At 36.2% G+C, this 27,210-nt stretch overlaps 8 protein-coding genes across 8 annotated transcripts; 3 read left to right on the forward strand and 5 right to left on the reverse strand.

Annotated features, from left to right (window-relative positions):
• Positions 1-696: 696 nt before the first annotated feature.
• EV154DRAFT_551340 (uncharacterized protein) lies at positions 697-2,086 on the reverse strand (the record flags this gene model as incomplete). The annotated part of the gene is made up of 6 exons (XM_051604973.1): positions 697-914; positions 1,093-1,113; positions 1,218-1,382; positions 1,552-1,617; positions 1,669-1,969; positions 2,048-2,086. The coding sequence occupies 6 exons, from the start codon at positions 2,084-2,086 to the stop codon at positions 697-699; spliced, it is 810 nt and encodes a 269-aa protein (XP_051458001.1).
• A 3,408-nt stretch (positions 2,087-5,494) lies between these two features.
• EV154DRAFT_602299 (uncharacterized protein) lies at positions 5,495-6,529 on the forward strand (the record flags this gene model as incomplete). Its single annotated transcript, XM_051607278.1, has 4 exons — positions 5,495-5,685; positions 5,939-5,999; positions 6,071-6,174; positions 6,340-6,529. The coding sequence occupies 4 exons, from the start codon at positions 5,495-5,497 to the stop codon at positions 6,527-6,529; spliced, it is 546 nt and encodes a 181-aa protein (XP_051458002.1).
• Positions 6,530-6,617: 88 nt separating this feature from the next.
• On the forward strand, positions 6,618-8,463 carry EV154DRAFT_481019 (uncharacterized protein; the record flags this gene model as incomplete). The annotated part of the gene is made up of 7 exons (XM_051598365.1): positions 6,618-6,829; positions 6,930-7,074; positions 7,141-7,400; positions 7,459-7,602; positions 7,666-7,830; positions 7,935-8,080; positions 8,177-8,463. 7 exons carry the CDS (start codon positions 6,618-6,620, stop codon positions 8,461-8,463), a joined length of 1,359 nt encoding a protein of 452 aa, XP_051458003.1.
• A 6,891-nt stretch (positions 8,464-15,354) lies between these two features.
• On the reverse strand, positions 15,355-17,072 carry EV154DRAFT_217290 (uncharacterized protein). Its single transcript, XM_051594406.1, has one exon. It carries the CDS (start codon positions 16,678-16,680, stop codon positions 15,541-15,543), a length of 1,140 nt encoding a protein of 379 aa, XP_051458004.1. The 5' UTR covers positions 16,681-17,072; the 3' UTR covers positions 15,355-15,540.
• A 4,754-nt stretch (positions 17,073-21,826) lies between these two features.
• Positions 21,827-23,343, forward strand: EV154DRAFT_551343 (Phosphotyrosyl phosphatase activator). The gene is made up of 6 exons (XM_051604974.1): positions 21,827-22,091; positions 22,155-22,283; positions 22,342-22,478; positions 22,532-22,603; positions 22,654-22,778; positions 22,858-23,343. The coding sequence occupies exons 1-6, from the start codon at positions 21,936-21,938 to the stop codon at positions 23,319-23,321; spliced, it is 1,083 nt and encodes a 360-aa protein (XP_051458005.1). The 5' UTR covers positions 21,827-21,935; the 3' UTR covers positions 23,322-23,343.
• On the reverse strand, positions 23,344-24,142 carry EV154DRAFT_507267 (uncharacterized protein). The gene is made up of 2 exons (XM_051601396.1): positions 24,120-24,142; positions 23,344-24,037 (listed from the first exon to the last, which is right to left on the reverse strand). Exon 2 carries the CDS (start codon positions 24,035-24,037, stop codon positions 23,687-23,689), a length of 351 nt encoding a protein of 116 aa, XP_051458006.1. The 5' UTR covers positions 24,120-24,142; the 3' UTR covers positions 23,344-23,686.
• EV154DRAFT_481023 (uncharacterized protein) lies at positions 24,099-24,528 on the reverse strand (the record flags this gene model as incomplete). Its single annotated transcript, XM_051598366.1, has 2 exons — positions 24,099-24,452; positions 24,478-24,528. 2 exons carry the CDS (start codon positions 24,526-24,528, stop codon positions 24,099-24,101), a joined length of 405 nt encoding a protein of 134 aa, XP_051458007.1.
• A 368-nt stretch (positions 24,529-24,896) lies between these two features.
• EV154DRAFT_481024 (uncharacterized protein) lies at positions 24,897-25,487 on the reverse strand (the record flags this gene model as incomplete). The annotated part of the gene is made up of 1 exon (XM_051598367.1): positions 24,897-25,487. One exon carries the CDS (start codon positions 25,485-25,487, stop codon positions 24,897-24,899), a length of 591 nt encoding a protein of 196 aa, XP_051458008.1.
• Positions 25,488-27,210: the final 1,723 nt, after the last annotated feature.

The raw sequence follows: 27,210 nt of genomic DNA on the forward strand, positions 1-27,210 counted from the left end.
TCGTAGATCGTACGCACTTCACCTGTTTTCAATACATTTTCTGTATAACCATACAAAAAAACTGGCCTTTCATATGTATCGGCCACAATCTGTGGACAGACAAAAGTGCGGAACCACAGCACGTTATCCTCAGGTAACAGGCAGGGCGATTTGATTGTAAGAAGCTTCGTAAGCATCTTCTGCTCTTCGTAATTCACCACGGCATCTGTTCTTACAGCTTTGTACAAAGAATCTTTATACTTGAGATATGTATTCAACATATCCTCTTTGACATTTATCCAGTTACTTTGTGTTTTACACACATCATAACTGACTGCTCGGAATCCTCAATTACCATCTGCCCCCACACTGTGGATGGCAGCCACTGAATTTATGGGGTTGACTTGAATCCACTTGAAGACGGTATCGCTTTTCAAATTGCGATAAGACAATACCCTTAAAAAAATGTTTAGGACATGTTATTGAATGTCTTTCCTTTCGTCTGATTCTCACCTATCATATCCAGCTGAGTTTTCCTTACCCAAATTAATGCTCTTATCTGCCTTCATAAGTGTGTGTTTAATGCTGGTGGCGTGCGCTTTTTCTTCTTTGTTTTTAAAGACCAAAGTGAGTTTTCTTTTCTTCTGCTCCAAAGCTACATGTCTTTCTTCTATCTCTAAGATTCTTCTTTTCTTTTCCATATTTTCTTCTTCTTTTTTAATGTCCTTTTTTTTGACTTTCTTCAAACAATTCTTTCGCTATTTGTAGTCGTTTTGTTCCACTTTTTACTCCTTTTGCAGAGGTTCTGCCTTTTCTATTGGAATTAGCTGTAGGAGGTTTCAACTGATCTCTTTTGATAGCAGGATTTGAAATTTTATCATTAGTTTCTTCTAAAACAGTCGATGCATCTGCTATTTGCTGCTGCGTAGAGGAGTCTGCAATTGAAGAATACATTTGTGAAGGACCTGCTCAACTTTCAATATTAGTTGTTTTCTATCCCTTCGATAACACAAATCATCGTCTGAATATGACATTTTGTTATTGTAATTAAAGAATTGTTAGCGCACTTTCTTATAAGGTTCATTGCCCAGCAAGAAGTTAGGATCGTCTTACCGGTTCTTCTTTGTACGGGTTCTAATTTATAAATGTTATTATTTACTATATTTTGTTTGGTACATATTTTATACAGTCTTAATGTAATGACATATCATCACTCATGTGAGAGACAATGAACTTACCTTCACTATTTTGCTTTTGTTCGAATTTTTCATCGTCCGCAAGTGGTATAAAACTGTAATCATTATCTTTTTCCTCATCACTGACTGATACGACTGAAACAACATCACTTTTATCATCATGTTGGACAGACGTTTCTTCTTTTTTGGGATCTCTATAAAAAGTAGCTTTACAAAACATATAGTAACAATTAGCATAAACTATGCTTAATACAAGATTTATTTAAATACTCATAGATTCAAGACAAATTACTGGAACTATATAGGATATACTATTCATCCTTCTCTATACACAAAGACACACCCATATTGACAAACCCTTTCTAATTTAACTTACTCTCTTTTTCTTCTTTCTCCTCAACCGTCTTATCTAAGCTATACTTATCTTCTAATCCATCAAAATCTAGTAATGATAATTAAATATGTGTGGATTCTTATAAAAATATTCACCTACTTTCATCAAATTCAAGTCTCCAGCGCTTATGGACTACTTCGAGAGGGAGAACATCCGAATTTGCAGCAATTACACAGGGACAAGGTAGCTTGTAATTGATACGATCAGCGCAGTTACAGTTCTCTCCTCTTGTCACAAATCCAGTTCGAAGAGAATAGATCGTGTTTTCTCTTATTTTGTCCATTGCAAAACGAACGACTTTGAACTTCAACTTTTCGTATCGGTATTCCATGTCTTTGTCAAAGACGTTACCATCAATGCTAATTCTTTCAATAACCATCTTTCGATAAAGTTCATCCCTCTAAAAAGTGGGAAAACGTGAACATATGCATCATATGGGGGTTTTCTTTTTTTCTTTTAACAATCAAAAACTGCTTACTTTCTTCTGATAGTATGCATGCATACGTCCTGTGGTCATAGCTAATTTTATCGCAGATTGGTTTCCCAGAGCCTTTTTTAATCCGGAGTGGGCGCTTGTTGTATGCGAGCTGTAAATACACCTTAGCTAAGGTAATACGCTTGTGCTACGACGATTGAAGTATTCTCACTGCTGTCATATTTATCATATGTCAGCTGGTAATTTCAGAGTTCACGTAACACCAAATGCCTATTCAAGTACGGGTTGTTTATTATATTCTCCTTACTGCTCCTTGCGGGTTTATTGACAGCTTGAACAATATTTGGATATAATCTACCCACGATGGCAGGGTCCCGGTTGTAGTTTTAGTTGTATTCATTATGTATAAAAGAAATCATTATTTTTATGTTCAATAAAATTTAGTTCCTTTTTGCAATCTGGTTAATACTTTGTCTTATTTTCTATTTTGGATTTTTGGATTTTTCAGAGCTCTCTGCTCTTGCTGACGTACGATTTCCCATATGAGAAACTGGTTGGCATAAAAACAAACCCAGTGTTTCTTTTCCTCTTCTTCAAGCAAACTGTATAAATGCTCAGTTAAGATGTAATGTCCCAACCACGATTATAAATCACGCACTTACGCTTCTTTCAAATAAATCAAGGCAGATCTACCATTATCTTTGAAGCAGTCAGTTTCGGTAACTATCCGCTCAAATTTGGAAACAGCATCGAGGTATTGTTGTTCCTTATTGCTTCCGACAGTAGCTTTAAACTGTTCTTCAGCAAGGCAACGACGGTATCTATATTCCACAGCATTTACTTTTCCAATTGGAAGTTCAGTTTCCATAGTATTCCATAAGTGCCAAGAACACAAAAGATGGTGGCTTTCTGGAAAAACATTATCAATAGCATTCCTTAATGCTCTTTCGTTATCTGTAACAAATACATTTGGAAGCTCGTAATCTTTTTCCTCGGGCCAGATAGCATTTCTCAATTCCTCAAGAACCCACGTATATGCGGCTTCCGTCTCGGCATTTACGAAAGCTGCAACCACAGCAAATGTTTGTAATCTATTTGTACCTCTTACTGAGGATACATAACTAGTTCTAACAATGTTGATGGACGAAAACTTGTGTGCGTTTGTTTTTGTATGTTGTGTCAATAGTGATTGCTTCAGGCCATCTTCTTGTCTCGTATATAGCATCTTCATGAATAAAAAAACGCTTTTGACTTCTTGATCTGGCTTGACCTGGATTCGAACAACATATCCAATATCTTCCAAATGGGTGATTAAAGAATACATTTCTTTCCCGTCCTCATTTTTTAAGAACAAGGTTTGGATGTTTTGAATATCCTTTTTAATCATGTTGTTGATACCCAAGGCAGTCAATGTCTAAAAAAATCAGTCAGTGAGAATGTCTAATTGTTTGTAAATGATTTGATGCTTACATCCATAACGCTAGTTACAAGATCCTTATGGCCACTAGCCAAAATGCTATAGATACGTTCCATGATCTTTGGACTCTGTTTGCGATTGATAGCGTAAGTTGTGAAATCCTGAGAAATGGGATGGTTGTGTTCCATTTGGGATCTAGTGATTGTGAAGTTGTATAACTTAATAAAAGCGGGACACTTGAGTTTTTGGGTGCTTTTTTTATATTTTTTTTTTAAATCCTCGTCTTTCTCTTCGCTTTTGTTGCCGGAATCTTCGACTGTAGGAGATTTCAACAAAATACGCTTATCACCACCGTGTTTGCATATATAATGGAAGTCTCCATTGGCAGGATGAGAGTTGGCAATAGAAAATATGACATTAAATTTGTTTCCAAAATCTCGAATAGCCTTTTTTAAATCGTCTCTCGTTTCAAAATGTTGTCCGACGCAAAATTGAACACTGAATTCAGAATGCATTTCGTCGCGAGTGCTTCTTGATTGAGAGAACATTCTTTGAGTTTATTACAAATGTCAAGGTTAATGTTAATACAATTATAGTTCTAATAAGAAAAGGAAGGAAGCTGTCAAAAACTTTCAGTCATTTATCAATTTACAAAACGGTGCCTGAAAGTACATTTAAGAGAGTGACGTGAACATTTTCAATTTTTCCTGTCGGTATTTTAATCACTACGTGAAAAAAAAATTACTACGTGCAAATTCTATGTGTTTCAAGAATAAACCTTTTTTTTTGGTTTTTTTTTATTTTTTGGTTTTTTTTTTTGGTTTTTTTGTTTGGTTTTTTTTTTTGGGCTTTTTTTTTTTGCTTTTTTTTGTTTTTTGCTTTTTTTTTGTTTTTCCATTTCACTACAAGTTTCTTTAACTCGCTGTGTCTTTCCCATCATGGCTGGTCATCTTGGATTAAGAGAGCTTCAAGCATATATTGCTAGTAACCCTGAACCTGAATTCTATCAGTTTATTGAAGAAAACAAGAGTAACATTGTGATTTGGACTTCTTCTACCAACAGTAATTCTGTCATGATCCTGTTACATTTTATGCCCCAAATATGCAATATGAATAACCAGCTTTCAGACTCAATATTCATCATTGATCTGTCAGCTCTTTAAATCCTTTGTCATGATCCACATAAGCTATGACTAACTTTTGTCATTGCTTATTCTTTAATTTAATTTCTTGTTTTCTTTTCTCTATAAATATAGCTGATAAATTTCACTTCTCCCAGTTTTCTTTATCAGATATATTTCATAATCATCTTCTCTTTTCTTTCCTCCCTTTTATTCTTGTAGCAAAAGTAGGCTTAAAGAGGATAGTTTTGCAGAAAAAAGGTAGACAAAAACAATAGGATTAATTAGAATTCTTGTCAGAGTTTATTGATGTTAAAGTTAACTAAAGATTTAAGAAGAGGAAAAATAAAGAGTATTTATAATAAATGGAATGGACGAGGCTGAGGATACTACTCTTAACAATATGAGTATGCTATCAATAACAATATCTATATTGGACAATTAGTGCTACGCATAGTCAATAGAGAAATAATAACAATAACATGTCTTAAGTTTGGACATTGGTGTTACAATACCGTGACACTTTAAAATAGTGACCGGCTTTAGCGAATTCCTTTTTTATGCCTGATCATGATTTAGCAATCATTTATCAGTGATGATGAGATATGAATTTATTATATGTACAATCTATATGTGTGATTTAGCACAATTCTTAAATAAATAACCTGCTTCAAGAAGCTATTCATTCTCTGTCCTGTCCTGCCTGTCTCGTTCCTCCCTCGTTCCTGACAAATTCAGTAAACGATTTTTTTTTTCAACGTGGAAAAACAGATATCAAAAAGTGTGAAATTCTGATTCGAAAAAGGGAAAGACACGATGTCCAACGTATGCATTCCATTTAGCACGTAAAAAAAAATAGCTTAAAACAATAATGGCTCATGTCATGAACCACGTACTTTGCACTTTGCCCCTGACCACGAATCCACGACTATTGGAATGTTCTGGAATCTCATGCTGAGATTCAACAACCCCAGTGTCCAGAATCTTCCAGGACCTTCCAAGACTATCCATGCAATGAACCCCCGCTTCCAAGATATTAGTAATCATGACTCGTTTCCAAGTATCTCCGACACCAAACAATTAGTAATCATGACTCATGGGTTTCGGCCACGTAAGCTGAAACGAACACTAAGACTAATTAAGTAAGCCAAGACATTCGTAAATGCAAACCCATGTTATCTGAAAAGATATAAATACTCCCCCTTTCCATCGCCTTCCCCGTTCCATGTCGATTATCTTGTATCCTTCCCCCTCCCTGTATAATCTCTTTATTATTATTAAATACTTTTAAACCTCTCTTCTTTTGTCTTTGTATAACTAGTAGGTATCTTCTGATATTATTGCTATAATATATTCCTAGCCACGTTTCTGACAGCTCATACCTTTAAATTTTAGAATTGTTATCAAAAACACCCTCTACACGTGGCAGTCAATTGAAACGGTGATTCAAGAAATCGTAAGTTAATAATGGAAGCTTTTAAATGATTATGATAAAAGCAATAGTAATCACCAGTTTATTATCTATAGAAATTAACAAAAGATGAGTATGCGAATCAAGCCTTTACGATTTTAAGAAGCATGAGCTCGTTAAGTGCAAAGTTTCTTTTACAATTAATGCAACAAGAAGCAAGGTGAGTAGATAGATTATCTATTATTTGTAAATGGGAATTCAGCTAGCACCTTTGCTCTTATTGAATTGTATGCTGATTACAACAAGCGATTGGTGTCCAATCGTACGCTAGCTGAACTAAATGAGTTGTACAGTGCATGTTGCACTCATTCAAGACCAAAAACAGCACGAATGGAAGCAGACCTTTGAGTCCATTGAAGTCTAAATGGTCTGCGATCTGTGCCGCCTTCAGACATCGCAATGATAGGTTGAATCCAACTGGTACGGTACCGATTGAAAACTGGTTTTACCATGATGCGTTGGAGAACCCCACCAGTGAGATGCTCACCGTGAAGCCAACTATTGTGTATCAATAATAATCCTCATACACTCGTCTCTAACTATTGTTTTTGATGTCCACAGCCATGAACAAAAAAAGGTACAACAAGAACACAACAATAACCCATGGAAACACTTGATAAGCCTGAGGATTCTAGCTCTTCTGAGCAAAGTACAACATCGCATGAACCCAATAATAATGATATTGTCCTTCCCTCGACCAATAACAGATACGATATCAATCAATTTGACGTATCTTTGGCTTTCTACACCTTCGAATTGATCGCTAGTAATAACTTCGATACCATTAATATTGAATCAAACGTCTCACACATGTTGTAAGTATATAGCAAAGATATATATATATAGGAGAAAAAAAATAGAATTACTAACACCAGTTCATCTCAGGGCTTTGTCATCAATTTTTCTTATCCAGAGAAAAAAATGCCATCCAGATTTGATAGCGGTTTTTACAGAAGAAAAATTAAAGGATATTTTCGATGACCAATGCAAGCGTTTCAGCATCAGAAAATACAATCGCACGTGTATCAACAACATTGATAGTATTACAAGTTTAATCAAGGTAGATTATCATGTATATGAGATAAAAGAATAATGAAAGATATTAATGACTTTTATCTTTCTGTAGAATGTCAAAAATGATATCATCACAAGGGAAGAAGGCATTGTTCAAGCATACAAATTAGGATTTACACCATCCCCATTATCGATAACAACAACAATAACCACACCACTCATTAGTACTGATATTAATGTGACTACCCTTGCCACTTCTACTTCCTCAACATTACCAGAACAGCAGCCATCAAATCATCAACAAGCACCAGCATGTCCATTATTACGCCATCCAAGGAATGTTAACAAGCTTTTGAAATGTGTGGCCAAACTGTAAGTAATTTGATTTTTATTTATTTAATATTGGTGAGGATGAATAAACGTTTTAAAGAATTTTCGTTCTTTATAGGATCGAAAAGTTGCCCAATCAGGATGTTAAGGAGGATGTCCTAGAATCTGAGTTATGCCAAAGATACATTGATCCTATACTGTCTGGATTATTTGATGATCCAGATAAAGGCATTTTGTTTAGATGGTATGTGTACTCGATTGGTTTGTTATTGAAATGATATTCATTATATTCAATGCTTATAAATAGGACGAGTGTTACAAATGAAGAATCAAAAAACGGATTTACAACAAAGCAGCGTCCCGAGGATTATTACTTTTCAACTGCCCAGCTTATATTGTGTGATTATCAGCAAGCTTTAGCTAATACATGGTGTCAAAAATCGTACCTACGCAAAGATACACAGCATCATAGGTGGGTATGATTAATACACTGGCAAAAATCCATCCAAAATACGAGACATTTACAGTGAGATAAGCATAAAGGGTTAAAAAAAGACGTGACAGTATAATCACCAGCTTAGATGGACTCTATTATGGACCATCGTTACGATTTGTTGAATTTAAAAGCGTCAAAAGAAAAAATGATAAGTCTGCAACATCAAACGACCTTGTTCGAATTGGATTATTGACTAAAAATGCTATTAATCGATCAAATGCAAATGGTTGCCTTGGAATACAAGTAATAGGCAAGTATTAAACAGTCAGAAAGTTGGAATTTAAATAAACACTTGACAATTGCATTCTAAACATTATTTTAGGCTTAACAATCAATTTCTTCATTACAAAACTCGTTGCAGATGGAATGTATATCATGTTTGACTTGTACAGCTTAAAAGCACCATCATCAAAAGAATTACGTCAAGGATTTGTTGCGTATTTTGACGAAATCTTGTCTATATTGAATATCTTCGATGAGCATTGCCTTACATTCACTTGCGATACCAGTATTCCAGATTCCTGTAAACGAAAGTCTTTATCCCAAGAAGCATTCGATTCCATTTTATCAAAACCAAAAAGCAGTAAACGACGATTTTATACATCCTAAAGAGTGGCACCATTTCAACCTCAACCGAACCGAAATCTGCATAAACAAATGTAGCAAAAACATGATGCATGGTCCTTGCGGTGTCATCAACACGAAATCTCCGTGTATGGTTGAAGATGCATTTGGCAAAATTAGCTGCTCAAAAAAATGTCCAAAGCAGTATCAACCAACATCATTAGCAAGTGATGACGGATACCCATTGTATCGAAGGAGCATGGATGGTAGATCACATGTCATCAGACATCCAACTCATAAAACTGAGGAGTTCCATATGACCAACTGTTGGGTTGTGCCTTACAATCCCTTCCTTTCCAAAAAATACAAGGCCCATATCAATGTTGAAGTTTGTGGAACCGTCAAGGCAATCAACTATATCAACAAATATATTTATAAAGGCCCAGATCAAACTACAATTCAGCTCCAAAATGAAAATGACGAGATTGAAAAATATTTGAACGGTCGGTATATCAGCCCCGTAGAAGCAGCTTAGAGAATATTCGAATTTCCTATGCATGAAGAGACACCATCTGTCACCCAGTTGGCTGGGCACTTACCTGGAGAACAGCCAGTTTATTTTGATCCTCTCTGGACGCAAGATAAATTAACGAAACCCTTGAAAGTACTGGGTCAACTCTCATGGGATTTTTTAGGTGGAATTCGGACAATCAGCACAAAGAAGATTTTATTCCCTTACTTTATCAGCAATTTCCTGCATTTTTTGTCTGGGATAAATCAGCCAAAGTCTGGAAGGCAAGAAAAAACAGTCGTTTCGCTATTGGTAGAATGTACTACTGCAACCCTTCTGCAGGCGAGCGTTATTATTTGAGATTATTGCTGACTGTCATCAAGGGAGCTACCTCATTTGTAGGTTTACGAACCGTTAATAATGTTGAATGTGGCACGTTCAGAGAAGCTTGCATGTTACTCCACTTGATTGAAGACGATGAGGAATGGAAGAAATGTTTCGAAGAAGCTGGCTCCTTTGCATCCGGAACTTCCCTTCGGTCAATGTTTGTTTCAGCTCTTTTATTCAACAGCTTAAATTCACCATTGGATATTTGGGAACAATTTTGTGGAAGATTTTGTGACGATTTAGATCATGCCATTGAGAAAAAAGGATGTAGCATTTTGCTCGATCTTAATCCTGATGCATTGTTTTACAATAACAGTCGTTCGTTGGACTACGGGTTGTATCTTTTGGAAAAATCGTTGCAAAACCATGATAAATCTTTGCGATTTTTTCAATTGCCTTTGCCGATGTTTCAATGGAACGTATTAATTGATCACATTTCCAATATCCGTGGAAATTCATTACTTCAAGGTGAACTGTCTTACTCAAGTCGTGAAGAGCAACAGAGTTTTGAGGAAAAATATAACCAGCTTAACAGTTCTCAGAGACAAGTATTCGATACCATTACGTTATCAATCAACAGCCGGGACAAAAACGCCTTTTTTTTTTTGCAAGGTCCCGCAGGAACAGGAAAGACCTTTATTTACAATACTCTTTGCAACTACTACAGAGGTCAAGGAAAAATTGTGTTGTGTGTGGCTTCTTCTGGAATAGCAGCATTATTGTTACCAGGTGATCGAACCTCTCATTCCCGCTTTTCTATACCAATACAGATAACTCCCTCATCCGCGTGTCATATTAAAAAGAACAGTGATCTTGCTGATCTTATTAGAAACACCGCTTTGATTATCTGGGATGAAGTTCCAATGCAGCATCGAAATTGTTTTGAGGCAGTAGACAGAACATTTCGTGACATATGTGACTCGGATGACTCGGTGTTGTTTGGTGGTGTACCTGTTGTTCTCGGTGGTGATTTTGCCCAAATCCCACCTGTAGTTACTCACGGTAATCGACCGCAAATTGTGGATGCTTCCTTAATTATGTCTTCTGCTCTGTGGCCAAGACTCAAAAAACTTTTTTTGACAGAGAATATCCGTTTGGCTAATTCAGTGCAAGAGGATAAGGACTTCGCTGAATGGATCGGAAAGATGTCTTATGATTCAAGTCATCAAGGGACAATTTCATTACCACCGTACATTTGCAAATTTTCTGACTCTGCTGCTTTTATTGAAGACATTTATCCCAAAGATGTTCTTGAACGCCCACTTGAAAACAGTACCTTTTTCAATGAAAGAGCGATCTTATGTTCAAAAAATATCAATGTGGAAGCAATCAACAGTAAGGTTTTGGAACAGGTAGTTGGTGAAAAAGTTACTTTATTTTCTTCCGATACCGTACAATCAGATCTTACAGGGTCTTCAATAGACAGCATGCCTGAAGAGTATCTTCACAGTTTGATTACCTCTGGCCTACCACCAGCAAAATTAGAGCTAAAAGTTGGTCTGCCTGTCATGCTTCTTCGCAATTTAAATCCCGAAAGGGGTTTGTGCAATGGAACTAGGCTAATAATTCTTCAAATTGGACAATATGTTTTGAAAGTAAAAATCTTGGGTGGTTCTGGCGTTATCGAACTCATACCCCGATTCACTTTGTCGACTCTTCCAGGCCAGCTCCCATTTGTATTAACAAGAAAACAATTTCCAGTCAAAGTATCTTTTGCAATGACTATTAACAAATCACAAGGACAGTCATTAAAAAAAGTTGCCATTGATCTCGAAACTCCTGTTTGTACCCATGGCCAATTATATGTAGCGCTCTCCAGAGCAACATCAGCAAACGGTATATCCGTATTATTTTTAGATAAACAAAACACTACAGAAAATGTTGTTTATCCTGAATTACTCATTCGCACCTAACTCCCTTTTAATTTTAGATCTTATCCAAACTCATCATTTTTTATCCCACCTTATATATTACAAATAAAGGCCATATTTATTAACTTTGAGTGCGTTTCAGACGCTGGCTCCGCTCACGAAGTGAGCGAGAAGCCAGCTAGTTAAATTATTACTTCAATTAATTTCTGCGTAGATCGAATAAACATTTCCAGAGACTGGGAATTGTTGGATTTGAAATATAAATCAGTAACGACATGAAATATAGCTTATAAATTATAGTTATGTAAGCCTATGGTTGTATGTCCAGAATTTCCAGCAGAGAAATCATTTATCCATTTAGCAATATGTGCGATGATTGGATTACTTGATTACTCATCGTAAGTGCTAGAAGAAACCGCAGTAAATCAGCCAACCGGGGTCCAATGTAGGGTATGATTTCCAGTTAGAAGATTATGAGAACTGGTACTGTGTCTGTTATAATATATGAAGTATATTATAACTCAAGACAGATTAAATAGTAATTGTATTCGATTTATTTAGGCGTCAAATACGACAGTCGTTACCAATTCTCTTACTTTTCTCTCTTCCTTGAAAAAGAATCCTCCAGGTTCAGTTTCTACACTCATTAATTCTTTTACTGACGATGGGTCTCCTGTTGTTCCAAGTAGCTCAACTCATAATGCTACTACAACCAGAGTATCCCAACGCCAACAAGTTTCCACTTTAGTCCCATCTGATGATGTGCCTTCTGCAGTGAAGAATTCTAACAAACGTAAGAATTTAAATCCTGTTCCCTCTCAACGTCGTTCTAAACGTCACATGGGAGCCAAACACCCTAAATCAAATTAATTGTAATTTCTTTTTCGCTGTGGGCTTCCAATCTTTTTTTTTATACCTACTCATTCGTTTGCATCAAACCTATGGTGTAAATTTTTTTTTTTTCTGCTTTATTGAACAATCATCTCTTTGATCGATTATCTGCTGAAATGCTTTAGGGGTAATTCTATTCTGTTAGGGGGCAATGTCGTATTTGACGCCTAATTCCACGAATACAATTACTCTTATCTTGTCACTCAATTATAATACATATAACCTATGTATTATAAGTACCATATTGCGAATACATTCCTATTGGTACGACACAGTACCAGCTCCCTCATATGTCAAACTGACATCAGATTTCATAATCGTTCCTGGATTGGTCGAGTAACTGCCGAATCTTCTAGTTTCTCATAAATATATTTTAGTAACCCAAATCAAGGACCCTGTCATTGAATGGATAAACTATAATGCTCTAGAAGTGCCGGATATGGGTCAACTAGCTCCTTTTATATAACAATAAGCTATGTTTCATATGTAACTGATTTCTAAATCTAATTCTACCATTTCCCAGTTTGCGGGTAAATAGTCAATTCGATCTGCGCAGGGAAAATCTTGAAGTAATAATTGAATATAAAAAGGACCTCTATTTTTATCATGACAAACTCTCCAACTTATAATAAAGGATTATAGAGTCTCATTTCTTTATTTGCTTTATTTTCCAATTTACATTTCCCTTTTTATTCTCAATTATCACAAATGGGTCAGAGTCGGGCAAGTTCATCTTTAACATGGTCTTTAAGGTTCAGCACGAATTGAGATACCAAGGCATCGTTGTTCCACGTCAATTGCATGCTCAATCTTCGGAAGCCTGTTGCGTATCGAGCTACAGAGCCCACTTGTCGCAGGGCACGGATAGATGCTTCAGAATTGATAATTGGATTAGAGTCACCAAAAGCGTCATACAAGATTTGTTTGAAGTTTTTATAATAGTTTAAAATTTCCAATTCTTTATCGGTGTCGATATCCTTGATAAATGGTTCAATGTATGAAAGGGCATTTCCTGCTAAACAACCAATGGTGTAGAGGACCTTTTGTTGTCCAAAGCAAAACGTACGTCGTCGGCAGCAAATACGACTGAGAGTTGAGAGAAAAATAAGTTTATGTACGACGTTTGACCAGTGAAAGGCATGGGAGGTTTGATACGGATGGAATTTGTTTGTTGGGTTACGGATTTATGTTGATAATTTTCGGCTATATATGCATGGATCTCTGCACCAAGATCGGCTACATGTTGTTGACAGTTACTGATAATAGTTGCAGTGTTGGACTCAACGGCATGGAGTCGTCGAGAAAGATTGTTAATTATGTCATTTGCGGACATGTTTTGGGTTTCTAATTTTGGTAATTCAGTTTCTTCCATAACGGAGACCCGGTGTAGGAGTTGCTTGAGTGTTTCGATTTGCTCCTCGGTCAATTCAGGCATGGTGGCGAATTTATATTGGAGACGAGGTTAAACAAGAAACAGGGAACAGGGAACACGGCAAAAAAACGAGGTAAAAGGTAAAGAGGACCAAGTAGTTAGGTTTTTAGTTCTGGATAATGTCAGAAACAGAACAAGAACAGAAAGAAGACTACTTTGTAGTAAAAATAGACTTTAAGAGAGAATATTTTTACAGAAAAAAATAGATAAAAAAACAAAGAGAATACAATTATAAGTCTTGTCGATTTATTTGTATAAAAATTGATTAAGAGCTAACTAGACGGGCAGGTTTGCCCTGATATTTATAGAAGATTGAAGATATTGTGGCTTGTATTTTTGACAGCTCAGATCCATCGTAGTTTTATATGATGGACCATTCATTTGGTTTATTGAAGATCGTAACGTAACTGTCCTTGATTTATTATTGTTCCTTAAATTCTCTGATCTCTCATTGGTCGGAGCCTAGAGTTGTGTTATAATGAAGAAATTTCCATGAAGCCGGTTTAGTTATTCCCGATCTTTTATCCGTGAAACATCTTTCCTTTTGTAGACAGTAGCATTTATTATGTGGTTTTAGCACATACTTGGTGACACGAGAATCAGAGTTAAAATGATAATAAAAGAAGGATTATTTCTGAGAAGGGGGAGGGGTTAGGACTAAGATCCAGAATAACGTTTTTCTAATAAATAACTAGCATCTATTTATACTATTTCTTATACATCGGAGAAGCTACGATGGGTTTAAATTATAGATTAACAAGGGACTTTACGGAGCAGATTATTTGACAAGGATGAGTGATTAAGATTCGACGAGTAATAGCAGGCTGGATTTAGTTGACATTGAATAATTAGATGGTTCGGGGAATATCTCTGATTAGACACGGACGGGAAAACTTGATTGGGATATGAAGTAATAGATGATCGGAAAAAGGTTTACTAAGGTTGAGTCAGACAAGAGGCGGGAAATATATTGGAATACAGATTGGTGGTAGGTTTTACAAGGAATTCAGGAAGCGGGCAAGATATACAGATATGATTTTGGGTACAAGGTTTTATAGGGAGTTTGGTAGCGGACAAGATATACTGATATTAGATTCTAGGACAAGGTTTCACAAGGGTGTTTTGCATGGAGAACAAAATAAAAAATAAACCAAAAGTGATACTGTTAGAACTAGGATACCACTTTATTATGGACGAAAAAATATAATTAAAAAACGTATTAAAATGTATTCAAAATGTATTGATGGTCTATGAGAAAAAACTATGGATATTTATATAAAGAACTGGGATAGTTCTAGGGAAAATATGAAGCGCCTTCTTGGATCATGATGTAATAATCTGGTGATAGTAAATAATCAACATGTCTTTAATTTTAGCCCTTCCATACTGAGTATATAAATATTAGTCAGAGGGATCAACAGTTATAACATCAAATGACAAGAGTAATATTTGTGCTCAGGATCTATTAATATTCTATAGTCCAGGCCCATTCGATTGTATTGCTTTTGCAGAATAAATATTTACTCGCCACAGGGATGTGCCCTGTGTACAGACTCCAACGGTAGGATGAGAACAAGCGGGGTAATGTGTCATTGATGATTAACTTTTATATTTATTATCCATCCTTAAGGTGATGTGACAATTAACTTTATTATTATATCTATGATATCCTCAACAAAGGCTTTAAAATCAAGGCATGATCTAGGACATGATGAAATGAGTTCATGACACTGTGTCATGATCATGTCACGTAGATGCATTAATTTTGGTAATTCTTTGCCAGCACCTTGTCATCTACGTGTCAGCCATCAATCATCAAATATCTGTCATAAATAAGTAATTACTTACTAAACTTAGTCATTGCTTATTTTTATGCTAAATGGCTATACAATCCTTTACAATAAATATAGCCTAACTTTCCCTCTTCTTTCTTCCCCTTCATCAGATATATTATTTAATAATCCTCTCTTCTCTTTTCCTACTTCTCTTTCTCTCTCTCTTATAATAAATATAATAATTATCCTTTATTTTTATGTTCTTGTAAGCAAGTATTCTTCTGTCTGTCCTGTCCGCCTGTCCGCTCCTGACAGTCTGTACCGACCGAAAAGACTTGGTTCATTGTTTAGGCCAGCATTATAAACTTCTTCCCATATGAATCGACCTTTGATACTTTTGCGATAATTTTCGATAAACTTAAGATCCTCGCTTTTTTTGCACTCTAATTCGATCGGCGTAACAGTGGGGCTATCTTCTTCTTCATCATCTTTAATAATTTTGATCATCTTTTGCGATAACTGGTGACCATCTTCTGCATATTTTCTTATACGTTTTAAGGAGGCATACGGATCATCGTTTTGACAGTTTGTAATCTTTTGAAACTGAAGTGAGATAGCTTGAGTGTGGTCTAGTAGAGCATCTTCCTTATCTTGAATATCATCGTGACGGTCTGTGAAAATTGTATAGGCATGTCTGTATAAATCGATTACTGTTGGGTCGTCGTACTTGGTTAAAGCTATGATGTTTCTTTGTCTTTCGGTGAGAAAGTATGTTAAAGCAATAATTGGCGACATAGGGATTTCATCAACATAGCCCTTGATAGAATCAGAATTATACAGATATGCTTGATGTGCCCAAAGATGCGAACTTTGAGTATAATATGACGATTCTTTCGTAAAGGTATCATCAAAAAAAAAGTTCCCCGTAATGCTGCTTATATTGAACGTAATTAAAATAGGAGCAACTTTGGTGTCCTCTAAGAGATCCAGGCAATATCTAATGGTTCGCCAAACAGACTCCTTCGTGACATTCGTTTGGATTTCAATAATAACAGGACGAAGCTCTTCAAAAGGTGTTGACAGAGGATAGTATACCATCGAATCACTGATAAAATCGTGATCGGACGAGTTAGGAGTATCGATCCACACCGGAGGAACCAGAGAATAGACCGAGAAAGACACCACACCGTTACCGAGAGCGTCACCAGATAGACCAGAGCATATTTGAATTGACCGAAGAAGAGGCTCAAAGGCTATATTAAATAGCAGAGAAGAGAGAGAATCACCTTGCCGAAGACCTCGAGACTGAGGTATAGGCGAACCTAACCAGCCACTAATAGAGATGCATATCTCAGTATCAAAGGAAAGAGCATCATGTAGAATACCTAGCAGCATCGTACGGAAATCCGCGGAAGACTTGAAAGGTACTTGCAAACCTTAAAAGGAAGATCATCATCCATACCATGGCTTTTAGGCAGGGGAGTATGACTAACCAAATCTTGCAGAGTATCCATTAAAATAGGATCAGCAAACAAATCAGAATCATCCAGAGACAACACCACATCATTCAGAATACTGGACAAAAGAGAATCGATAGCTGCACCATCAATTAGATCGGGTGTATATAGCTCCTGGTAAAAACCTTTTGCTTCCCGGATAATATCATCTGAATTCACCAAGACGGAACCAGTAGCGGAACACTTTAGGGATTGTATAGTCTGTTTAAATTGACGCTCCTTTATAACTCGGTAGAAATACTTGTTGTTTCGTTCACCCAGTTCATGCCAACGAGTAGCCGAGCGAAGCATACATTCACGTGTTTCTTTCTGAATCCGATTGTCAATCAGTCGATCTAGCTCGTTTAGTTTCAAGGAATCATCCAAGATACGTCCGGAACCAGGCTGCGTTAACACAGCATGACTAGGGATAATGCCCGACGCAGTAGATAGCAGAATTGTACGTTCCTGTTGTAACGAAGCGACTTTGTTCTTGAAACCAGCCTTAGCACCTCTAGTGTACGTCTGTGCGCAGCACTTGAGTAACACTTTGAAAGATTCCCATATGTCTTCAAACAGGCACAGGTTCACCCCCATCACTGTCACCAGGATTATCAACACAAACAATAGAATCAAAGAAGAGCACCACAGTTTTATCAAGCAGAACCAGGAACTCAGCTTCATCTAATAGAGTAGGGTTAAAACGCGAACAACCGTTTTGATCAGATCAAAGACATTTCTGTTACTGCTGTAGTAAGGATTGTCAGGAACATGGAAAGGAATATATTATAGAAATAATATAAGAAGATACCTACTAGTTATACCAAGACAAAGGAAGAGTGGTTTACAAAGTATTTGATAATAATAAAAGATTATACAAGGAAGGGGAAGTAATACAAAATAATCGACATGGAACGGGCAAGGCGAAGTATTTATATCTTTTAGATCACGGGGGCTTGCATGTAAGAATGTCTTGGCTTGCTTAATTAGTCTTCGTGTTTGTTTCAGTTTAAGAAGCGGATCCCTATGAGTCATGATTACTAATATCTTGGAAGCTGGGGTTCATTACATGGACAGTCTTGGAAGGTCCTGGATGGTTCTGGACACTTTGGGTGTTGAATCTCAGCATGAGCTTCCAGAGCATTCCAGTAGTCGGAGATTCAAGATCAAGGACAAAGTACGTGGTTCATGACAAAGACCATGCAAGGCAAAATCAAAGTCATACATTGGATATCCCATATGACTTTTCAAGAGCTCCTCATATAGTATTAATTTCTTTTTAGTCAATCCAGTCAAATAAAGACCAAAAAAAAAAGGATGCATGCGTTTAACTGCTTATTCTTGGCAAACAATTGACGACGATTCAGTTTCGTGGGATGCGCGTCTTGTTCTTGTTGACGAAGCTTCCAAGGCTTGGTTAAGAGCAAGGTACTCCTCGAATTCAACCCGACTGACAGGAGCTTCATCTGTTTGAGCTTGAAGGCGAGATCTTTGGGTAGTTTTTAAAGTGCTGTTAGTGTTTATGTTTGTTTTTAAAAAAAGGTGAAAGAGGTAAAATCATTAGCTGGGGGTGTATACTTTAATGTAGATATAATTAAAGAGCATCTTTGTAGTCAGTTCAGACCTGGGACATAATGGTAAAGCTGTAGCTATCATCCCTGCTTGAGTGGTTTCTTCAGTCATGTTGTGAAAAAATAGAAGTGAAAGAAAGAAAACAGAAAAAAAAAATACTTGATATTGTCTTTTTATTCCATGGGCTTCTAGGCCTTATTTTAACATTAATAATAAATTGCTTAGATAATTACTGATAAAATATTTTTCACGTGCAAAAAGAGTTACATAAAGCATTCAATATCCGTAAAAGGAGAAGCTACTTATTATAAGTAGAGAATTATCTCATCGTGACATAGTGTAATTTTTCGCTTCTCGCTCTTTTTGCTAATAAAACTCGCCTCATTTTTAAAAGAGTATGCCACAATACACTAAAAAGTTATCTTTTTTCTTAAGCAAATACAAAGGTTTTTAACAGCATTTTTTTTTTTAACTGTATGCCTTCCAAAAAGTACAGTTGTTTACAGTCATGCTAAACTAAGGATCATATAATTTATAAATTTTGTAGTGCCGAAAATTGAAGTACATTTTGACATATACCTTTTCCCATCCAAACTTCAACCAATCATAAAAAATAGTGTACTGAATTGCTGCCTGACATTTATACTTTAATAACAAAATAAAATAAAAACTTTTTAAAATCTTGTTGCCCCGCCTTGTTAATGACAGCTTGGCATGGATATGTCATACTGCGAGTGGTTAGATGGATGCTGATATCACTCCATGCTAAGAGAATTAAGTGAATGCCAAATATGCCCTTTTCTACACCTCTTCCCGGCTTTAGGAAGTACTCTCGCGCTTTTATCATTGCCTCTGACTGTTAATCGCGACTCGTCTGACCAGACAACACCTCTCCATTGTTCAGTGGTCCGATGAACTCGTTTTTCCCTCATCGAAGTCTTTTTTCGATATTCGTTTATCCTTGACTTATATGAAATAAAATTTAAGGCCAATTTCTCTCAAATAATGAATAAAGTAGTTCCATAGATGAAGTTTAATTTGAGCGTAAGACACAAACGGCTCATGTCTTGTTATTCCCTCTAGCCATCTTAGATCTCTGGCATTCAGTCTTTTAGGCACGTCCTTTGGTCTTTCAGGAATGAGTGTTCCACTTTTCCCTAATTCTCTTAATGATGCTTTGTACTGTTGCCTTCGGGATGTCAAACTCCTATGAAATGCGACTCATGGGGAAGTTCACCTTCTGCAACTATTGAACGCCCCAGGGATATTTTTCTTCGCGTAATATGTTGTGCAAGTTGTTTTAGATGGTTCTGAAATGGTCTTTTTGAAAACATCAAATAAACTTTTATAAAAGTGTAAAAATAGAAAAAGAGAATTTTAAAAATCATGCATGATCCCGATTTAGCGTGACTATAACCCCGCAAATTCAATGAGGTAGCACTGCAATTTTCTTTTTTTCTCTTAACCCTCTTCATTCATGTTAAGAACATAAATTGAGTTGGTGTAGAAAAATAAATTTGATAAGTTTTAATTGTCCAGCATTCTGTATGGTGCAACAACTTTATGTTCATACAAATTGGTAGATGACTGTACCAGACCCTTGTGGAGTTTAATGTTGTCGAGGTTGATCACGACATGCCTTATTATTTCACTATCATTGTTCATTTTGATCATTGGGATGGTATTGTTGTAGTGGGCAACGTAATATTCTTTCATTATTTTTACAAAAGCCAAGCATTGTGTGTTGTTGGGATCATGCGCGTTGTTGTGTTCAATGTAGAAAATCACCGCTCCAAAGTACCAACAAGTTTTGCTATATATAATTGGTAAGTAATCGGGCATGGGCATTTTTGTAATAAAAACTTATAATTTATTTTTTGCATGAAACAGCACAGAAGTGATTTCCATGGAGATGTTCCGATCGGATTCTGCAATACATTTTGGAAGTGATTATATGGTTGCACAAAAATGCGTGGTGGATGCAATTTTATAAAGTCATATTGTTGATTGTGATAGAGGATAAAAGCGATGTTGTTGACCGGTTGTAGTATATTAAGAGTTCTAAAAAAAAAAAACTTATCAATGTGTACAGATTCAATCATGGCATTGAAAATGACAGTGAATGGTTTTGGTTGTGTATTGCCGCTGATGGTAGCTAAATAAAATCATCCAGCGATGTCTTGATTGGGTCCATAGTGTCTAACAAACTGGCTGTGTCCAATACCAAACTAATGTATCCAATAATGGAGAGACTTTCAACGATATTTCCCGCGTTTTTTCAGCGTGTACTTTGTCTCATTCAGCTTTTTGTTCAATATAGCCAACAGGAGAAAGGCAGTGATTGCTGGTCTTATAGGTTTTTGCGGTTAGATATGGGTTTTCTTGTTTTTGTTTATTGCTTATTTAGAGATCTAAAAAGCTGTGTCAATGTTTAAAACAACTTGAGGAAGCGTTATTTTAATGGGTTCATGACTAAATTTAATACATCCAGTTTCAGCTTTCCATCTCCTTGATTAAACAATCCGTAAGCCCCAGTTGTAGTGCAATTGCACAGCCTCCAGTTGACAATGACAGTGCTTTTCTTACCGATGTTTTTTGGAACAAAGGCACTAAGAGTGTTTGGACAACGTACAACAAAAAATCCAAAAAATCAATTGCTCTTGCACCGTTAATTCTTTGCACATAGATTATCCCTACTTTTTTGAAAAGACATCAAAATATTTGTCCTGGAATTGGTAATGCAATTTCGGACCAGCTGTACTTCTTTTTTGGAAACCTTAAACTTATACCCATCACCGTTGAAAACGTCCTGGTTTTTTTTTATGATAGCTTGAGTCGTTGTTTTTGGTGACCCTCACAATACTATCAAAAACAAAAAGTCCAATGCCTTGCCCAATCAAGTGTATCTCATCCAAGTTATAAAAAGAGGAGCCGGAGAAGGAATGTAGGACGGAGAAAAGCTTAGCCTTTTTTATTTGGTGCATCTATTTATTATAAAATCCTTGTAATAGATTGTAGTAATTACCTCATCTCCTTGCACAAACTGGGAAATTGTCTTTAACGACGCACTTCTCAAGGTTATCGATAGCTACTACTAATAGGGTGGGCAATGGTAAAATATTTTCTCCTCTAACATATTACTCACGTAAGATACATGACATTTGGTACAAATTATGCTCGCTATACATTCGCCTGTATTTACGTGTACATGTGTGCAGACATTTTTGTGATCATGGAGCTGGTAAGGCACACCTTTTTAAAAATGGGATGAGTGACCCGACGTTGAGCCTCATTATTTTTTGATTTATTAAAAAAATGGCTTAGACAGGATGTTTTGTATAATGTTTATGCCCGTTACTGCTGATAATAACAAAGAATAACATATAAGCTAGGACATGAATCTGAAGACTCATCCCGCAAACAGGCATATTTTTAATGACGATTTAGGCACAGTCACCTCTTAGAATAATGTAAAGCATATTTAGCTGTTTTTTCGTGCTTTAAAAGTGCATTCATTGTTTTTCTTTATTCACTTTCTTTTTTCTTTTTGTATTCTTTATATCCGATACTCTTAAACAAAATATGGAATACGTTGTTCCTTCTAAAAGAATTGTGTCCAAAGAAGACTTAGACGAGTTTTTGAAATCAGATGCTTACAAGGAATACATTGGATATATTGAACGTTTAAACGATTCTGTCAAAAATTTAAAGAATGATGCTCAAGTAGAGATCTCAAAGGTAAAAATTATGTATAGGAGAGGCTTTCGAGGAATGTAGACTAATCCGCCTTGAAAAACACAGAATGTACAGACCATTCTTACAATTTTAGATACCTTGTCACGTTGGGTTAAAGAGATCCCTCCAGTCGAAAATTCAAAATCTAGATTTGGCAATCCTGCTTTCCGTACATTTTACGAGAAAGTCAAAAACGTAAAGTTGGGAAAAGCTTCAGTGAACAAAGGCTAACCCTTCTTTTCGCTTGTTATAGTCAATTCCCGAATTATTTAAGGATCTTGTTCCTGAACCTGCCATCATTGAAGTCGGCAAGTATTTCTATGAAAGCTTCGGTAATGAGAAACGAATCGATTACGGCACAGGACACGAAGCTAACTTTATGGCATGGCTGTAAGTGATGCAATGCCACCACTGTATTTACACTTACTAACATTTTTTTTTAGGCTTTGTTTGGAAAAGTTAAATGTGCTCACTGAGGATGATGACAAAGCAGTGGTATTACGTGTCTTTACAAAGTATGTATTAATAATCACTATTATAGTATCGCCATTAAATGATTCACTAGATACATCAAGCTTATGAGACAACTTCAATTTGATTATTGGCTTGAACCTGCTGGATCTCACGGTGTGTGGGGATTGGACGATTATCATTTTTTACCTTTCCTCTTTGGATCTGCTCAACTTTTAAGCAAGTTTTTTTTTTTTTTTTTAAAAAAAAAAAAAAAAAAAGTTACGGATGATCTCATATTAACCTATCACTTCTATAGATCACAAGCATATCAAACCAAAATCAATCCATGATAGTGAGACTGTGGAAGTGTTTTCTGAACAATACATGTACTTGGCCTGTATTCATTTCATTAATACTGTAAAAACCACTGCGTCATTACGTTGGCATTCTCCCATGCTAGATGATATTTCTGCTTGTAAGACTTGGATTAAAGTGAACGAAGGTATGATCAAGATGTATAAGGCAGAGGTATTAGCGAAATTACCTATTATGCAGCATTTTATGTTTGGAAGTCTTATTCATTTTGAGGGAGGACATGCGCAATCGGACGATTTGGAAGATGATTGTGGGCATATTCATGAAGTGAAGCCAAAGGTGGTTGGTGAAGACGGTGTATTTGCTTTAGGACAAGAATACCCTGACTGCTGTGGCATCCCAGTACCAAGTGCTATAGCTGCTGCTGCGCTTAAATCAAAACCTCGTCCCCTCCCATTTGATTAAACAAACTTAAAAGCTTTATTACTATTCAATTAAAACGTATTTACAAAGGGGGTATGAGTAACTATGAGATGTGGGGTAACCATTATTAATAACAGGAGCAACAATTACGCCGTTGATTGTATCTTCTGCTTGATTTCAATATACATCTGACTGATTTCGTGGTTGCTTTATTTCTTCCACAATATCAACCCAATAGTTCAATTTAAGAGGACTTTGGATCAGCTCATTCTCTGCATTGTCCCATGTACAATCCATCTGTTTTCGTGATTCTTTAAACAAAGCATCAACAATATCAGCCTCTTGCATTTCCAATCGAAGTGAATCTACTGTATGTTCTCGTAAGGCCCATGTTACTCGAGTTTTCCTCAATTTCTTAATAATAATTGTAACTCGTTTCCAATACGGTGAATGAGCTGATGAAGACGATTCGTGACATCTTTAAACATTTGGTTGCGAATATATTTTGTTTGTTCAACAGCGTCCGTACACACGCTTTCTAATGATACGCGAAGTTGACCTGACAATGAAACCATTTGGTTAAATTCGGGATTCACTTGTTTTAGGGCTAATTTAATATGTTGATCAGATTCCTGGATAAATTTCTCGATAGTGTGTTCGATAATAACAAGAGCACCTGTAATGGAATACTGATCTATCAAATGCATATTGGTAGCCACATCGATGTGATCCATAGTCGAATCAAATAATAAATGCATCTAAGTGATAATGCGAGAGAAAAGTTCCTTAATTAATGTCTGACTTGATTTTTTGTCCAATCTACAACATTATGATAGATACATAGCGAGCACGGCAGAGTAAGGCGGAGGAGTGTAAGGCCTTGTTGATGTGTCGACGACGAGTTACTGAATCCTCCTTCCATACAGATTTAAGATGGTCCCAAGAATGTAAGTGATTTGAGAAAGTAAAAATAATATCATGGATGGAATAAGGTGTAGAGGGCCGGACGTTATTGTCGACTATCATTTCCCGTTTGGCGTTACTAGTTAATGTTTGAGCCGAAGAAAGGTAGTTATTGACGCGTTGTCTGAAATTTGAACTTGACTGACGATGATCAAGTGGTAGGATGGGTAGTTGGCGATTCTTCGTGGAAAGCTCTACTTGGACAAGGACCTACGAAAAGAAGAGATGAGCACACCCGGCATATAGAACTTGCAATGATAAACAGTAAAAACTCCATTTTTGGCATTGTAAAGACGGTAAAGGATGAAAAAATCCGTTTAAGGTGCTTCCCTTGATATATTTAACGCCACCAATTCACAAGTCACACTTGAAAGGACAGGACCCTGTTTCTGTGAAGTCATCACATCTGCTTCATCTTTTGCCAACTTTGTTTTCTTATTACACTAGCCTTCTTATTTACATCAAATTTCTTTAGCGTGGTCTGAATTGAAACGCAACAGTTATTTTTTCTTTTTTTTTTCTGCATTTGGCTGATAGATAGGAATGCACTTTGTCTTACTCGAACGGCTATTGAATAATTTCGTATCTCTAAAAAGAGCGCATCCTCCGAGCAATAATTTATTTATTTACAACTGTTATATAATACAAGGCCTCTTAAGCCTTCTTCCAAGAGGGTAGACTACGAAACAATTTTGTGCGCTTTTTAACTATATCTTGCTTTGGGCTAAATCGACCTGAAAAGATAACGAGAATAGCGTCGCGCTTTCTTCTTCTAGCAGCAGGCTGAGAGAAAGAATGGATATCGCTCGTACTGTAGCTTTTCTGAAATTTTGATCGCAATAATCCTAGAGCGCCATCTCGTTTACTAACTTGTCCCGAGTCTAAGGACCTGCTGCTGTTGCTATCAGAGAGTGTTTCGGTATCCGTTTCCACCAAAGACTTTGTATCGACCTCTAGTAATGTGGATAGTCGTTTTTTAAATAACTGGCCTGTGCTGCTACGTCGGTGAAGTTTACGCTGTCGTATCACTGGTGCTGGAAGTGGTATTTCTGGAACTATGGTGGGGATCACCATGAGCGGTGATGGTATGTCTATTGAAGAACTCCTTTTCTTGAGCCTTACATTAGAAACGACTTGTTCGTTCGGACTGATTTTGAGGTATATAATATAGATTATGGAATATATCCAATAAATATGTGAATGGACAAGTGCAGATACCAATCCAATTACTGAAACTTTTGCCATTTTTTTTTCTGCTAAAAAGAAGAAGAAAGAAAAATAAAAATAAACATCAGAGTTTTTTTTTTTTTTTTAATTTAGATGAATTGTGCACAATAAATCTAATTTTGGGTATATGTGGAGACGCAACCAATAAGGCAAATTCTTCTAATTGTTTACCTGTTCTGTCAAATCGTAATATATTCAGTGTAACAGAAAAATTATACCCACCGTTCCTACATATTCATCAAATATTAGAGAGTCTCGGTCTATAGACCAGCACAACCACTATAATGTATAACACTTGGTTCTTTTGCTATCGTGTGTATAACAGTTAACCCCAAATGTTTGTCAAATGTGACTCCCTGTTTGAGGTTTTTTCCAATTTATACTGTAACACGGTCTTTTAAATTCACAATCTCAGTGTTGCAAGTCCTTCATAAGGTTCTGTGGGACACAATAGTAATTTTATTATGGTAAGTGTTCGATCGGACAAGTGGGGTTTTAAGATAGAAAAATAATGTAACGATTTTTTATACCGATATAACCACGCAATGTCACTAGTGCAATATCACCCTGAGACGTTAGTGTAAAAGGATATATAAAAGTATCAAAGTACCTTTAAAAATAAGATTGTTCTCTGTTCTGAAGCTACAATTTATACTTTTTGCACTTACACCAAGCATTGAAATTCATCAATAATAAAAACATACAAGTTCTGATATATCATTTAATATAGAAAATGTAATTCAATTTGTTTTAAGGACTGAAGAAGGTTTGTTGTTTACTTGCAGTTTAAAACTTTTTCATTATCATAAATGTTTTATGTCTGAAGATAATATACTTATATTATTATGATATTTTGCGTATATCAACAATATTTGCTGATATCGGGCTGTTTAATTATTCCACTAACACTCGAAGTAAAAATCGTTTCACTTCGCGTCAAGGATAAGAGCAGCTATAGAAAGCATGGTTACCATAAGAACTACCGGCGGCTGAGGGTTTGGATTACCTGTAGCCACAAAAGAAAAGAAAAGGATCATAAATCTACTATCAGTTGGTGAGAATCGAATATTTAGATAAGTATCAAGCCAACCACTGATAGAAGACTGAAGAAATTGCAACGATGGCGAAAGTAACTTTCCTTAAATATCCACGTATATTCTATCACAAGCAGTTTGTTTCCGTCAAAGATTTATGCGGTTACAGGTGTTACTTATATGAAAACCTATTTTCTAATTCTTGCACAAAATCAAGTCCTTTATCTCAAGTAGTGTAAAGCTCGACCTTAGATTAGGTATATGCTTGTAAAGGCCTAGATATATTTTATTAGGGAGTTACTAATTGCAGAAACATTGTATCGATAAACTTCATCATCAACTCTGTACGAGGATTATAAATTTAGTGTAAGATTACCCTGACCACTTTCTCAAACATAATCCCCGAGGACGTCTCCATTTGACACTTGAAACCATACAGTCTTAACAGTCACTTGTATTACTAAGTTTTACAAAAACTTTTTTTTTTTTATTCTTGCACTTTTAACTTTTACAAATGTCGCAATCAGATAACGAAGATGTCTGGGCCGATAGCGGTAGCGAAGCCAGCTACGAAAAAAATCTCGCCAATGTCGAATGGGAACGTCTTCAAGAAGACCATGGCAATGTAAACTTTATTTCGCGTATTGCTTGTTTTACACTGACTTACCTATTTGTATAAAGACAGGTTATAAAGAAGGAATTGTCGA

The sequence above is a fragment of the Mucor mucedo genome, assembly GCF_025094135.1.
Source record: "Mucor mucedo strain NRRL 3635 chromosome Unknown EV154scaffold_41, whole genome shotgun sequence".
Classification (NCBI taxonomy): domain Eukaryota; kingdom Fungi; phylum Mucoromycota; class Mucoromycetes; order Mucorales; family Mucoraceae; genus Mucor; species Mucor mucedo.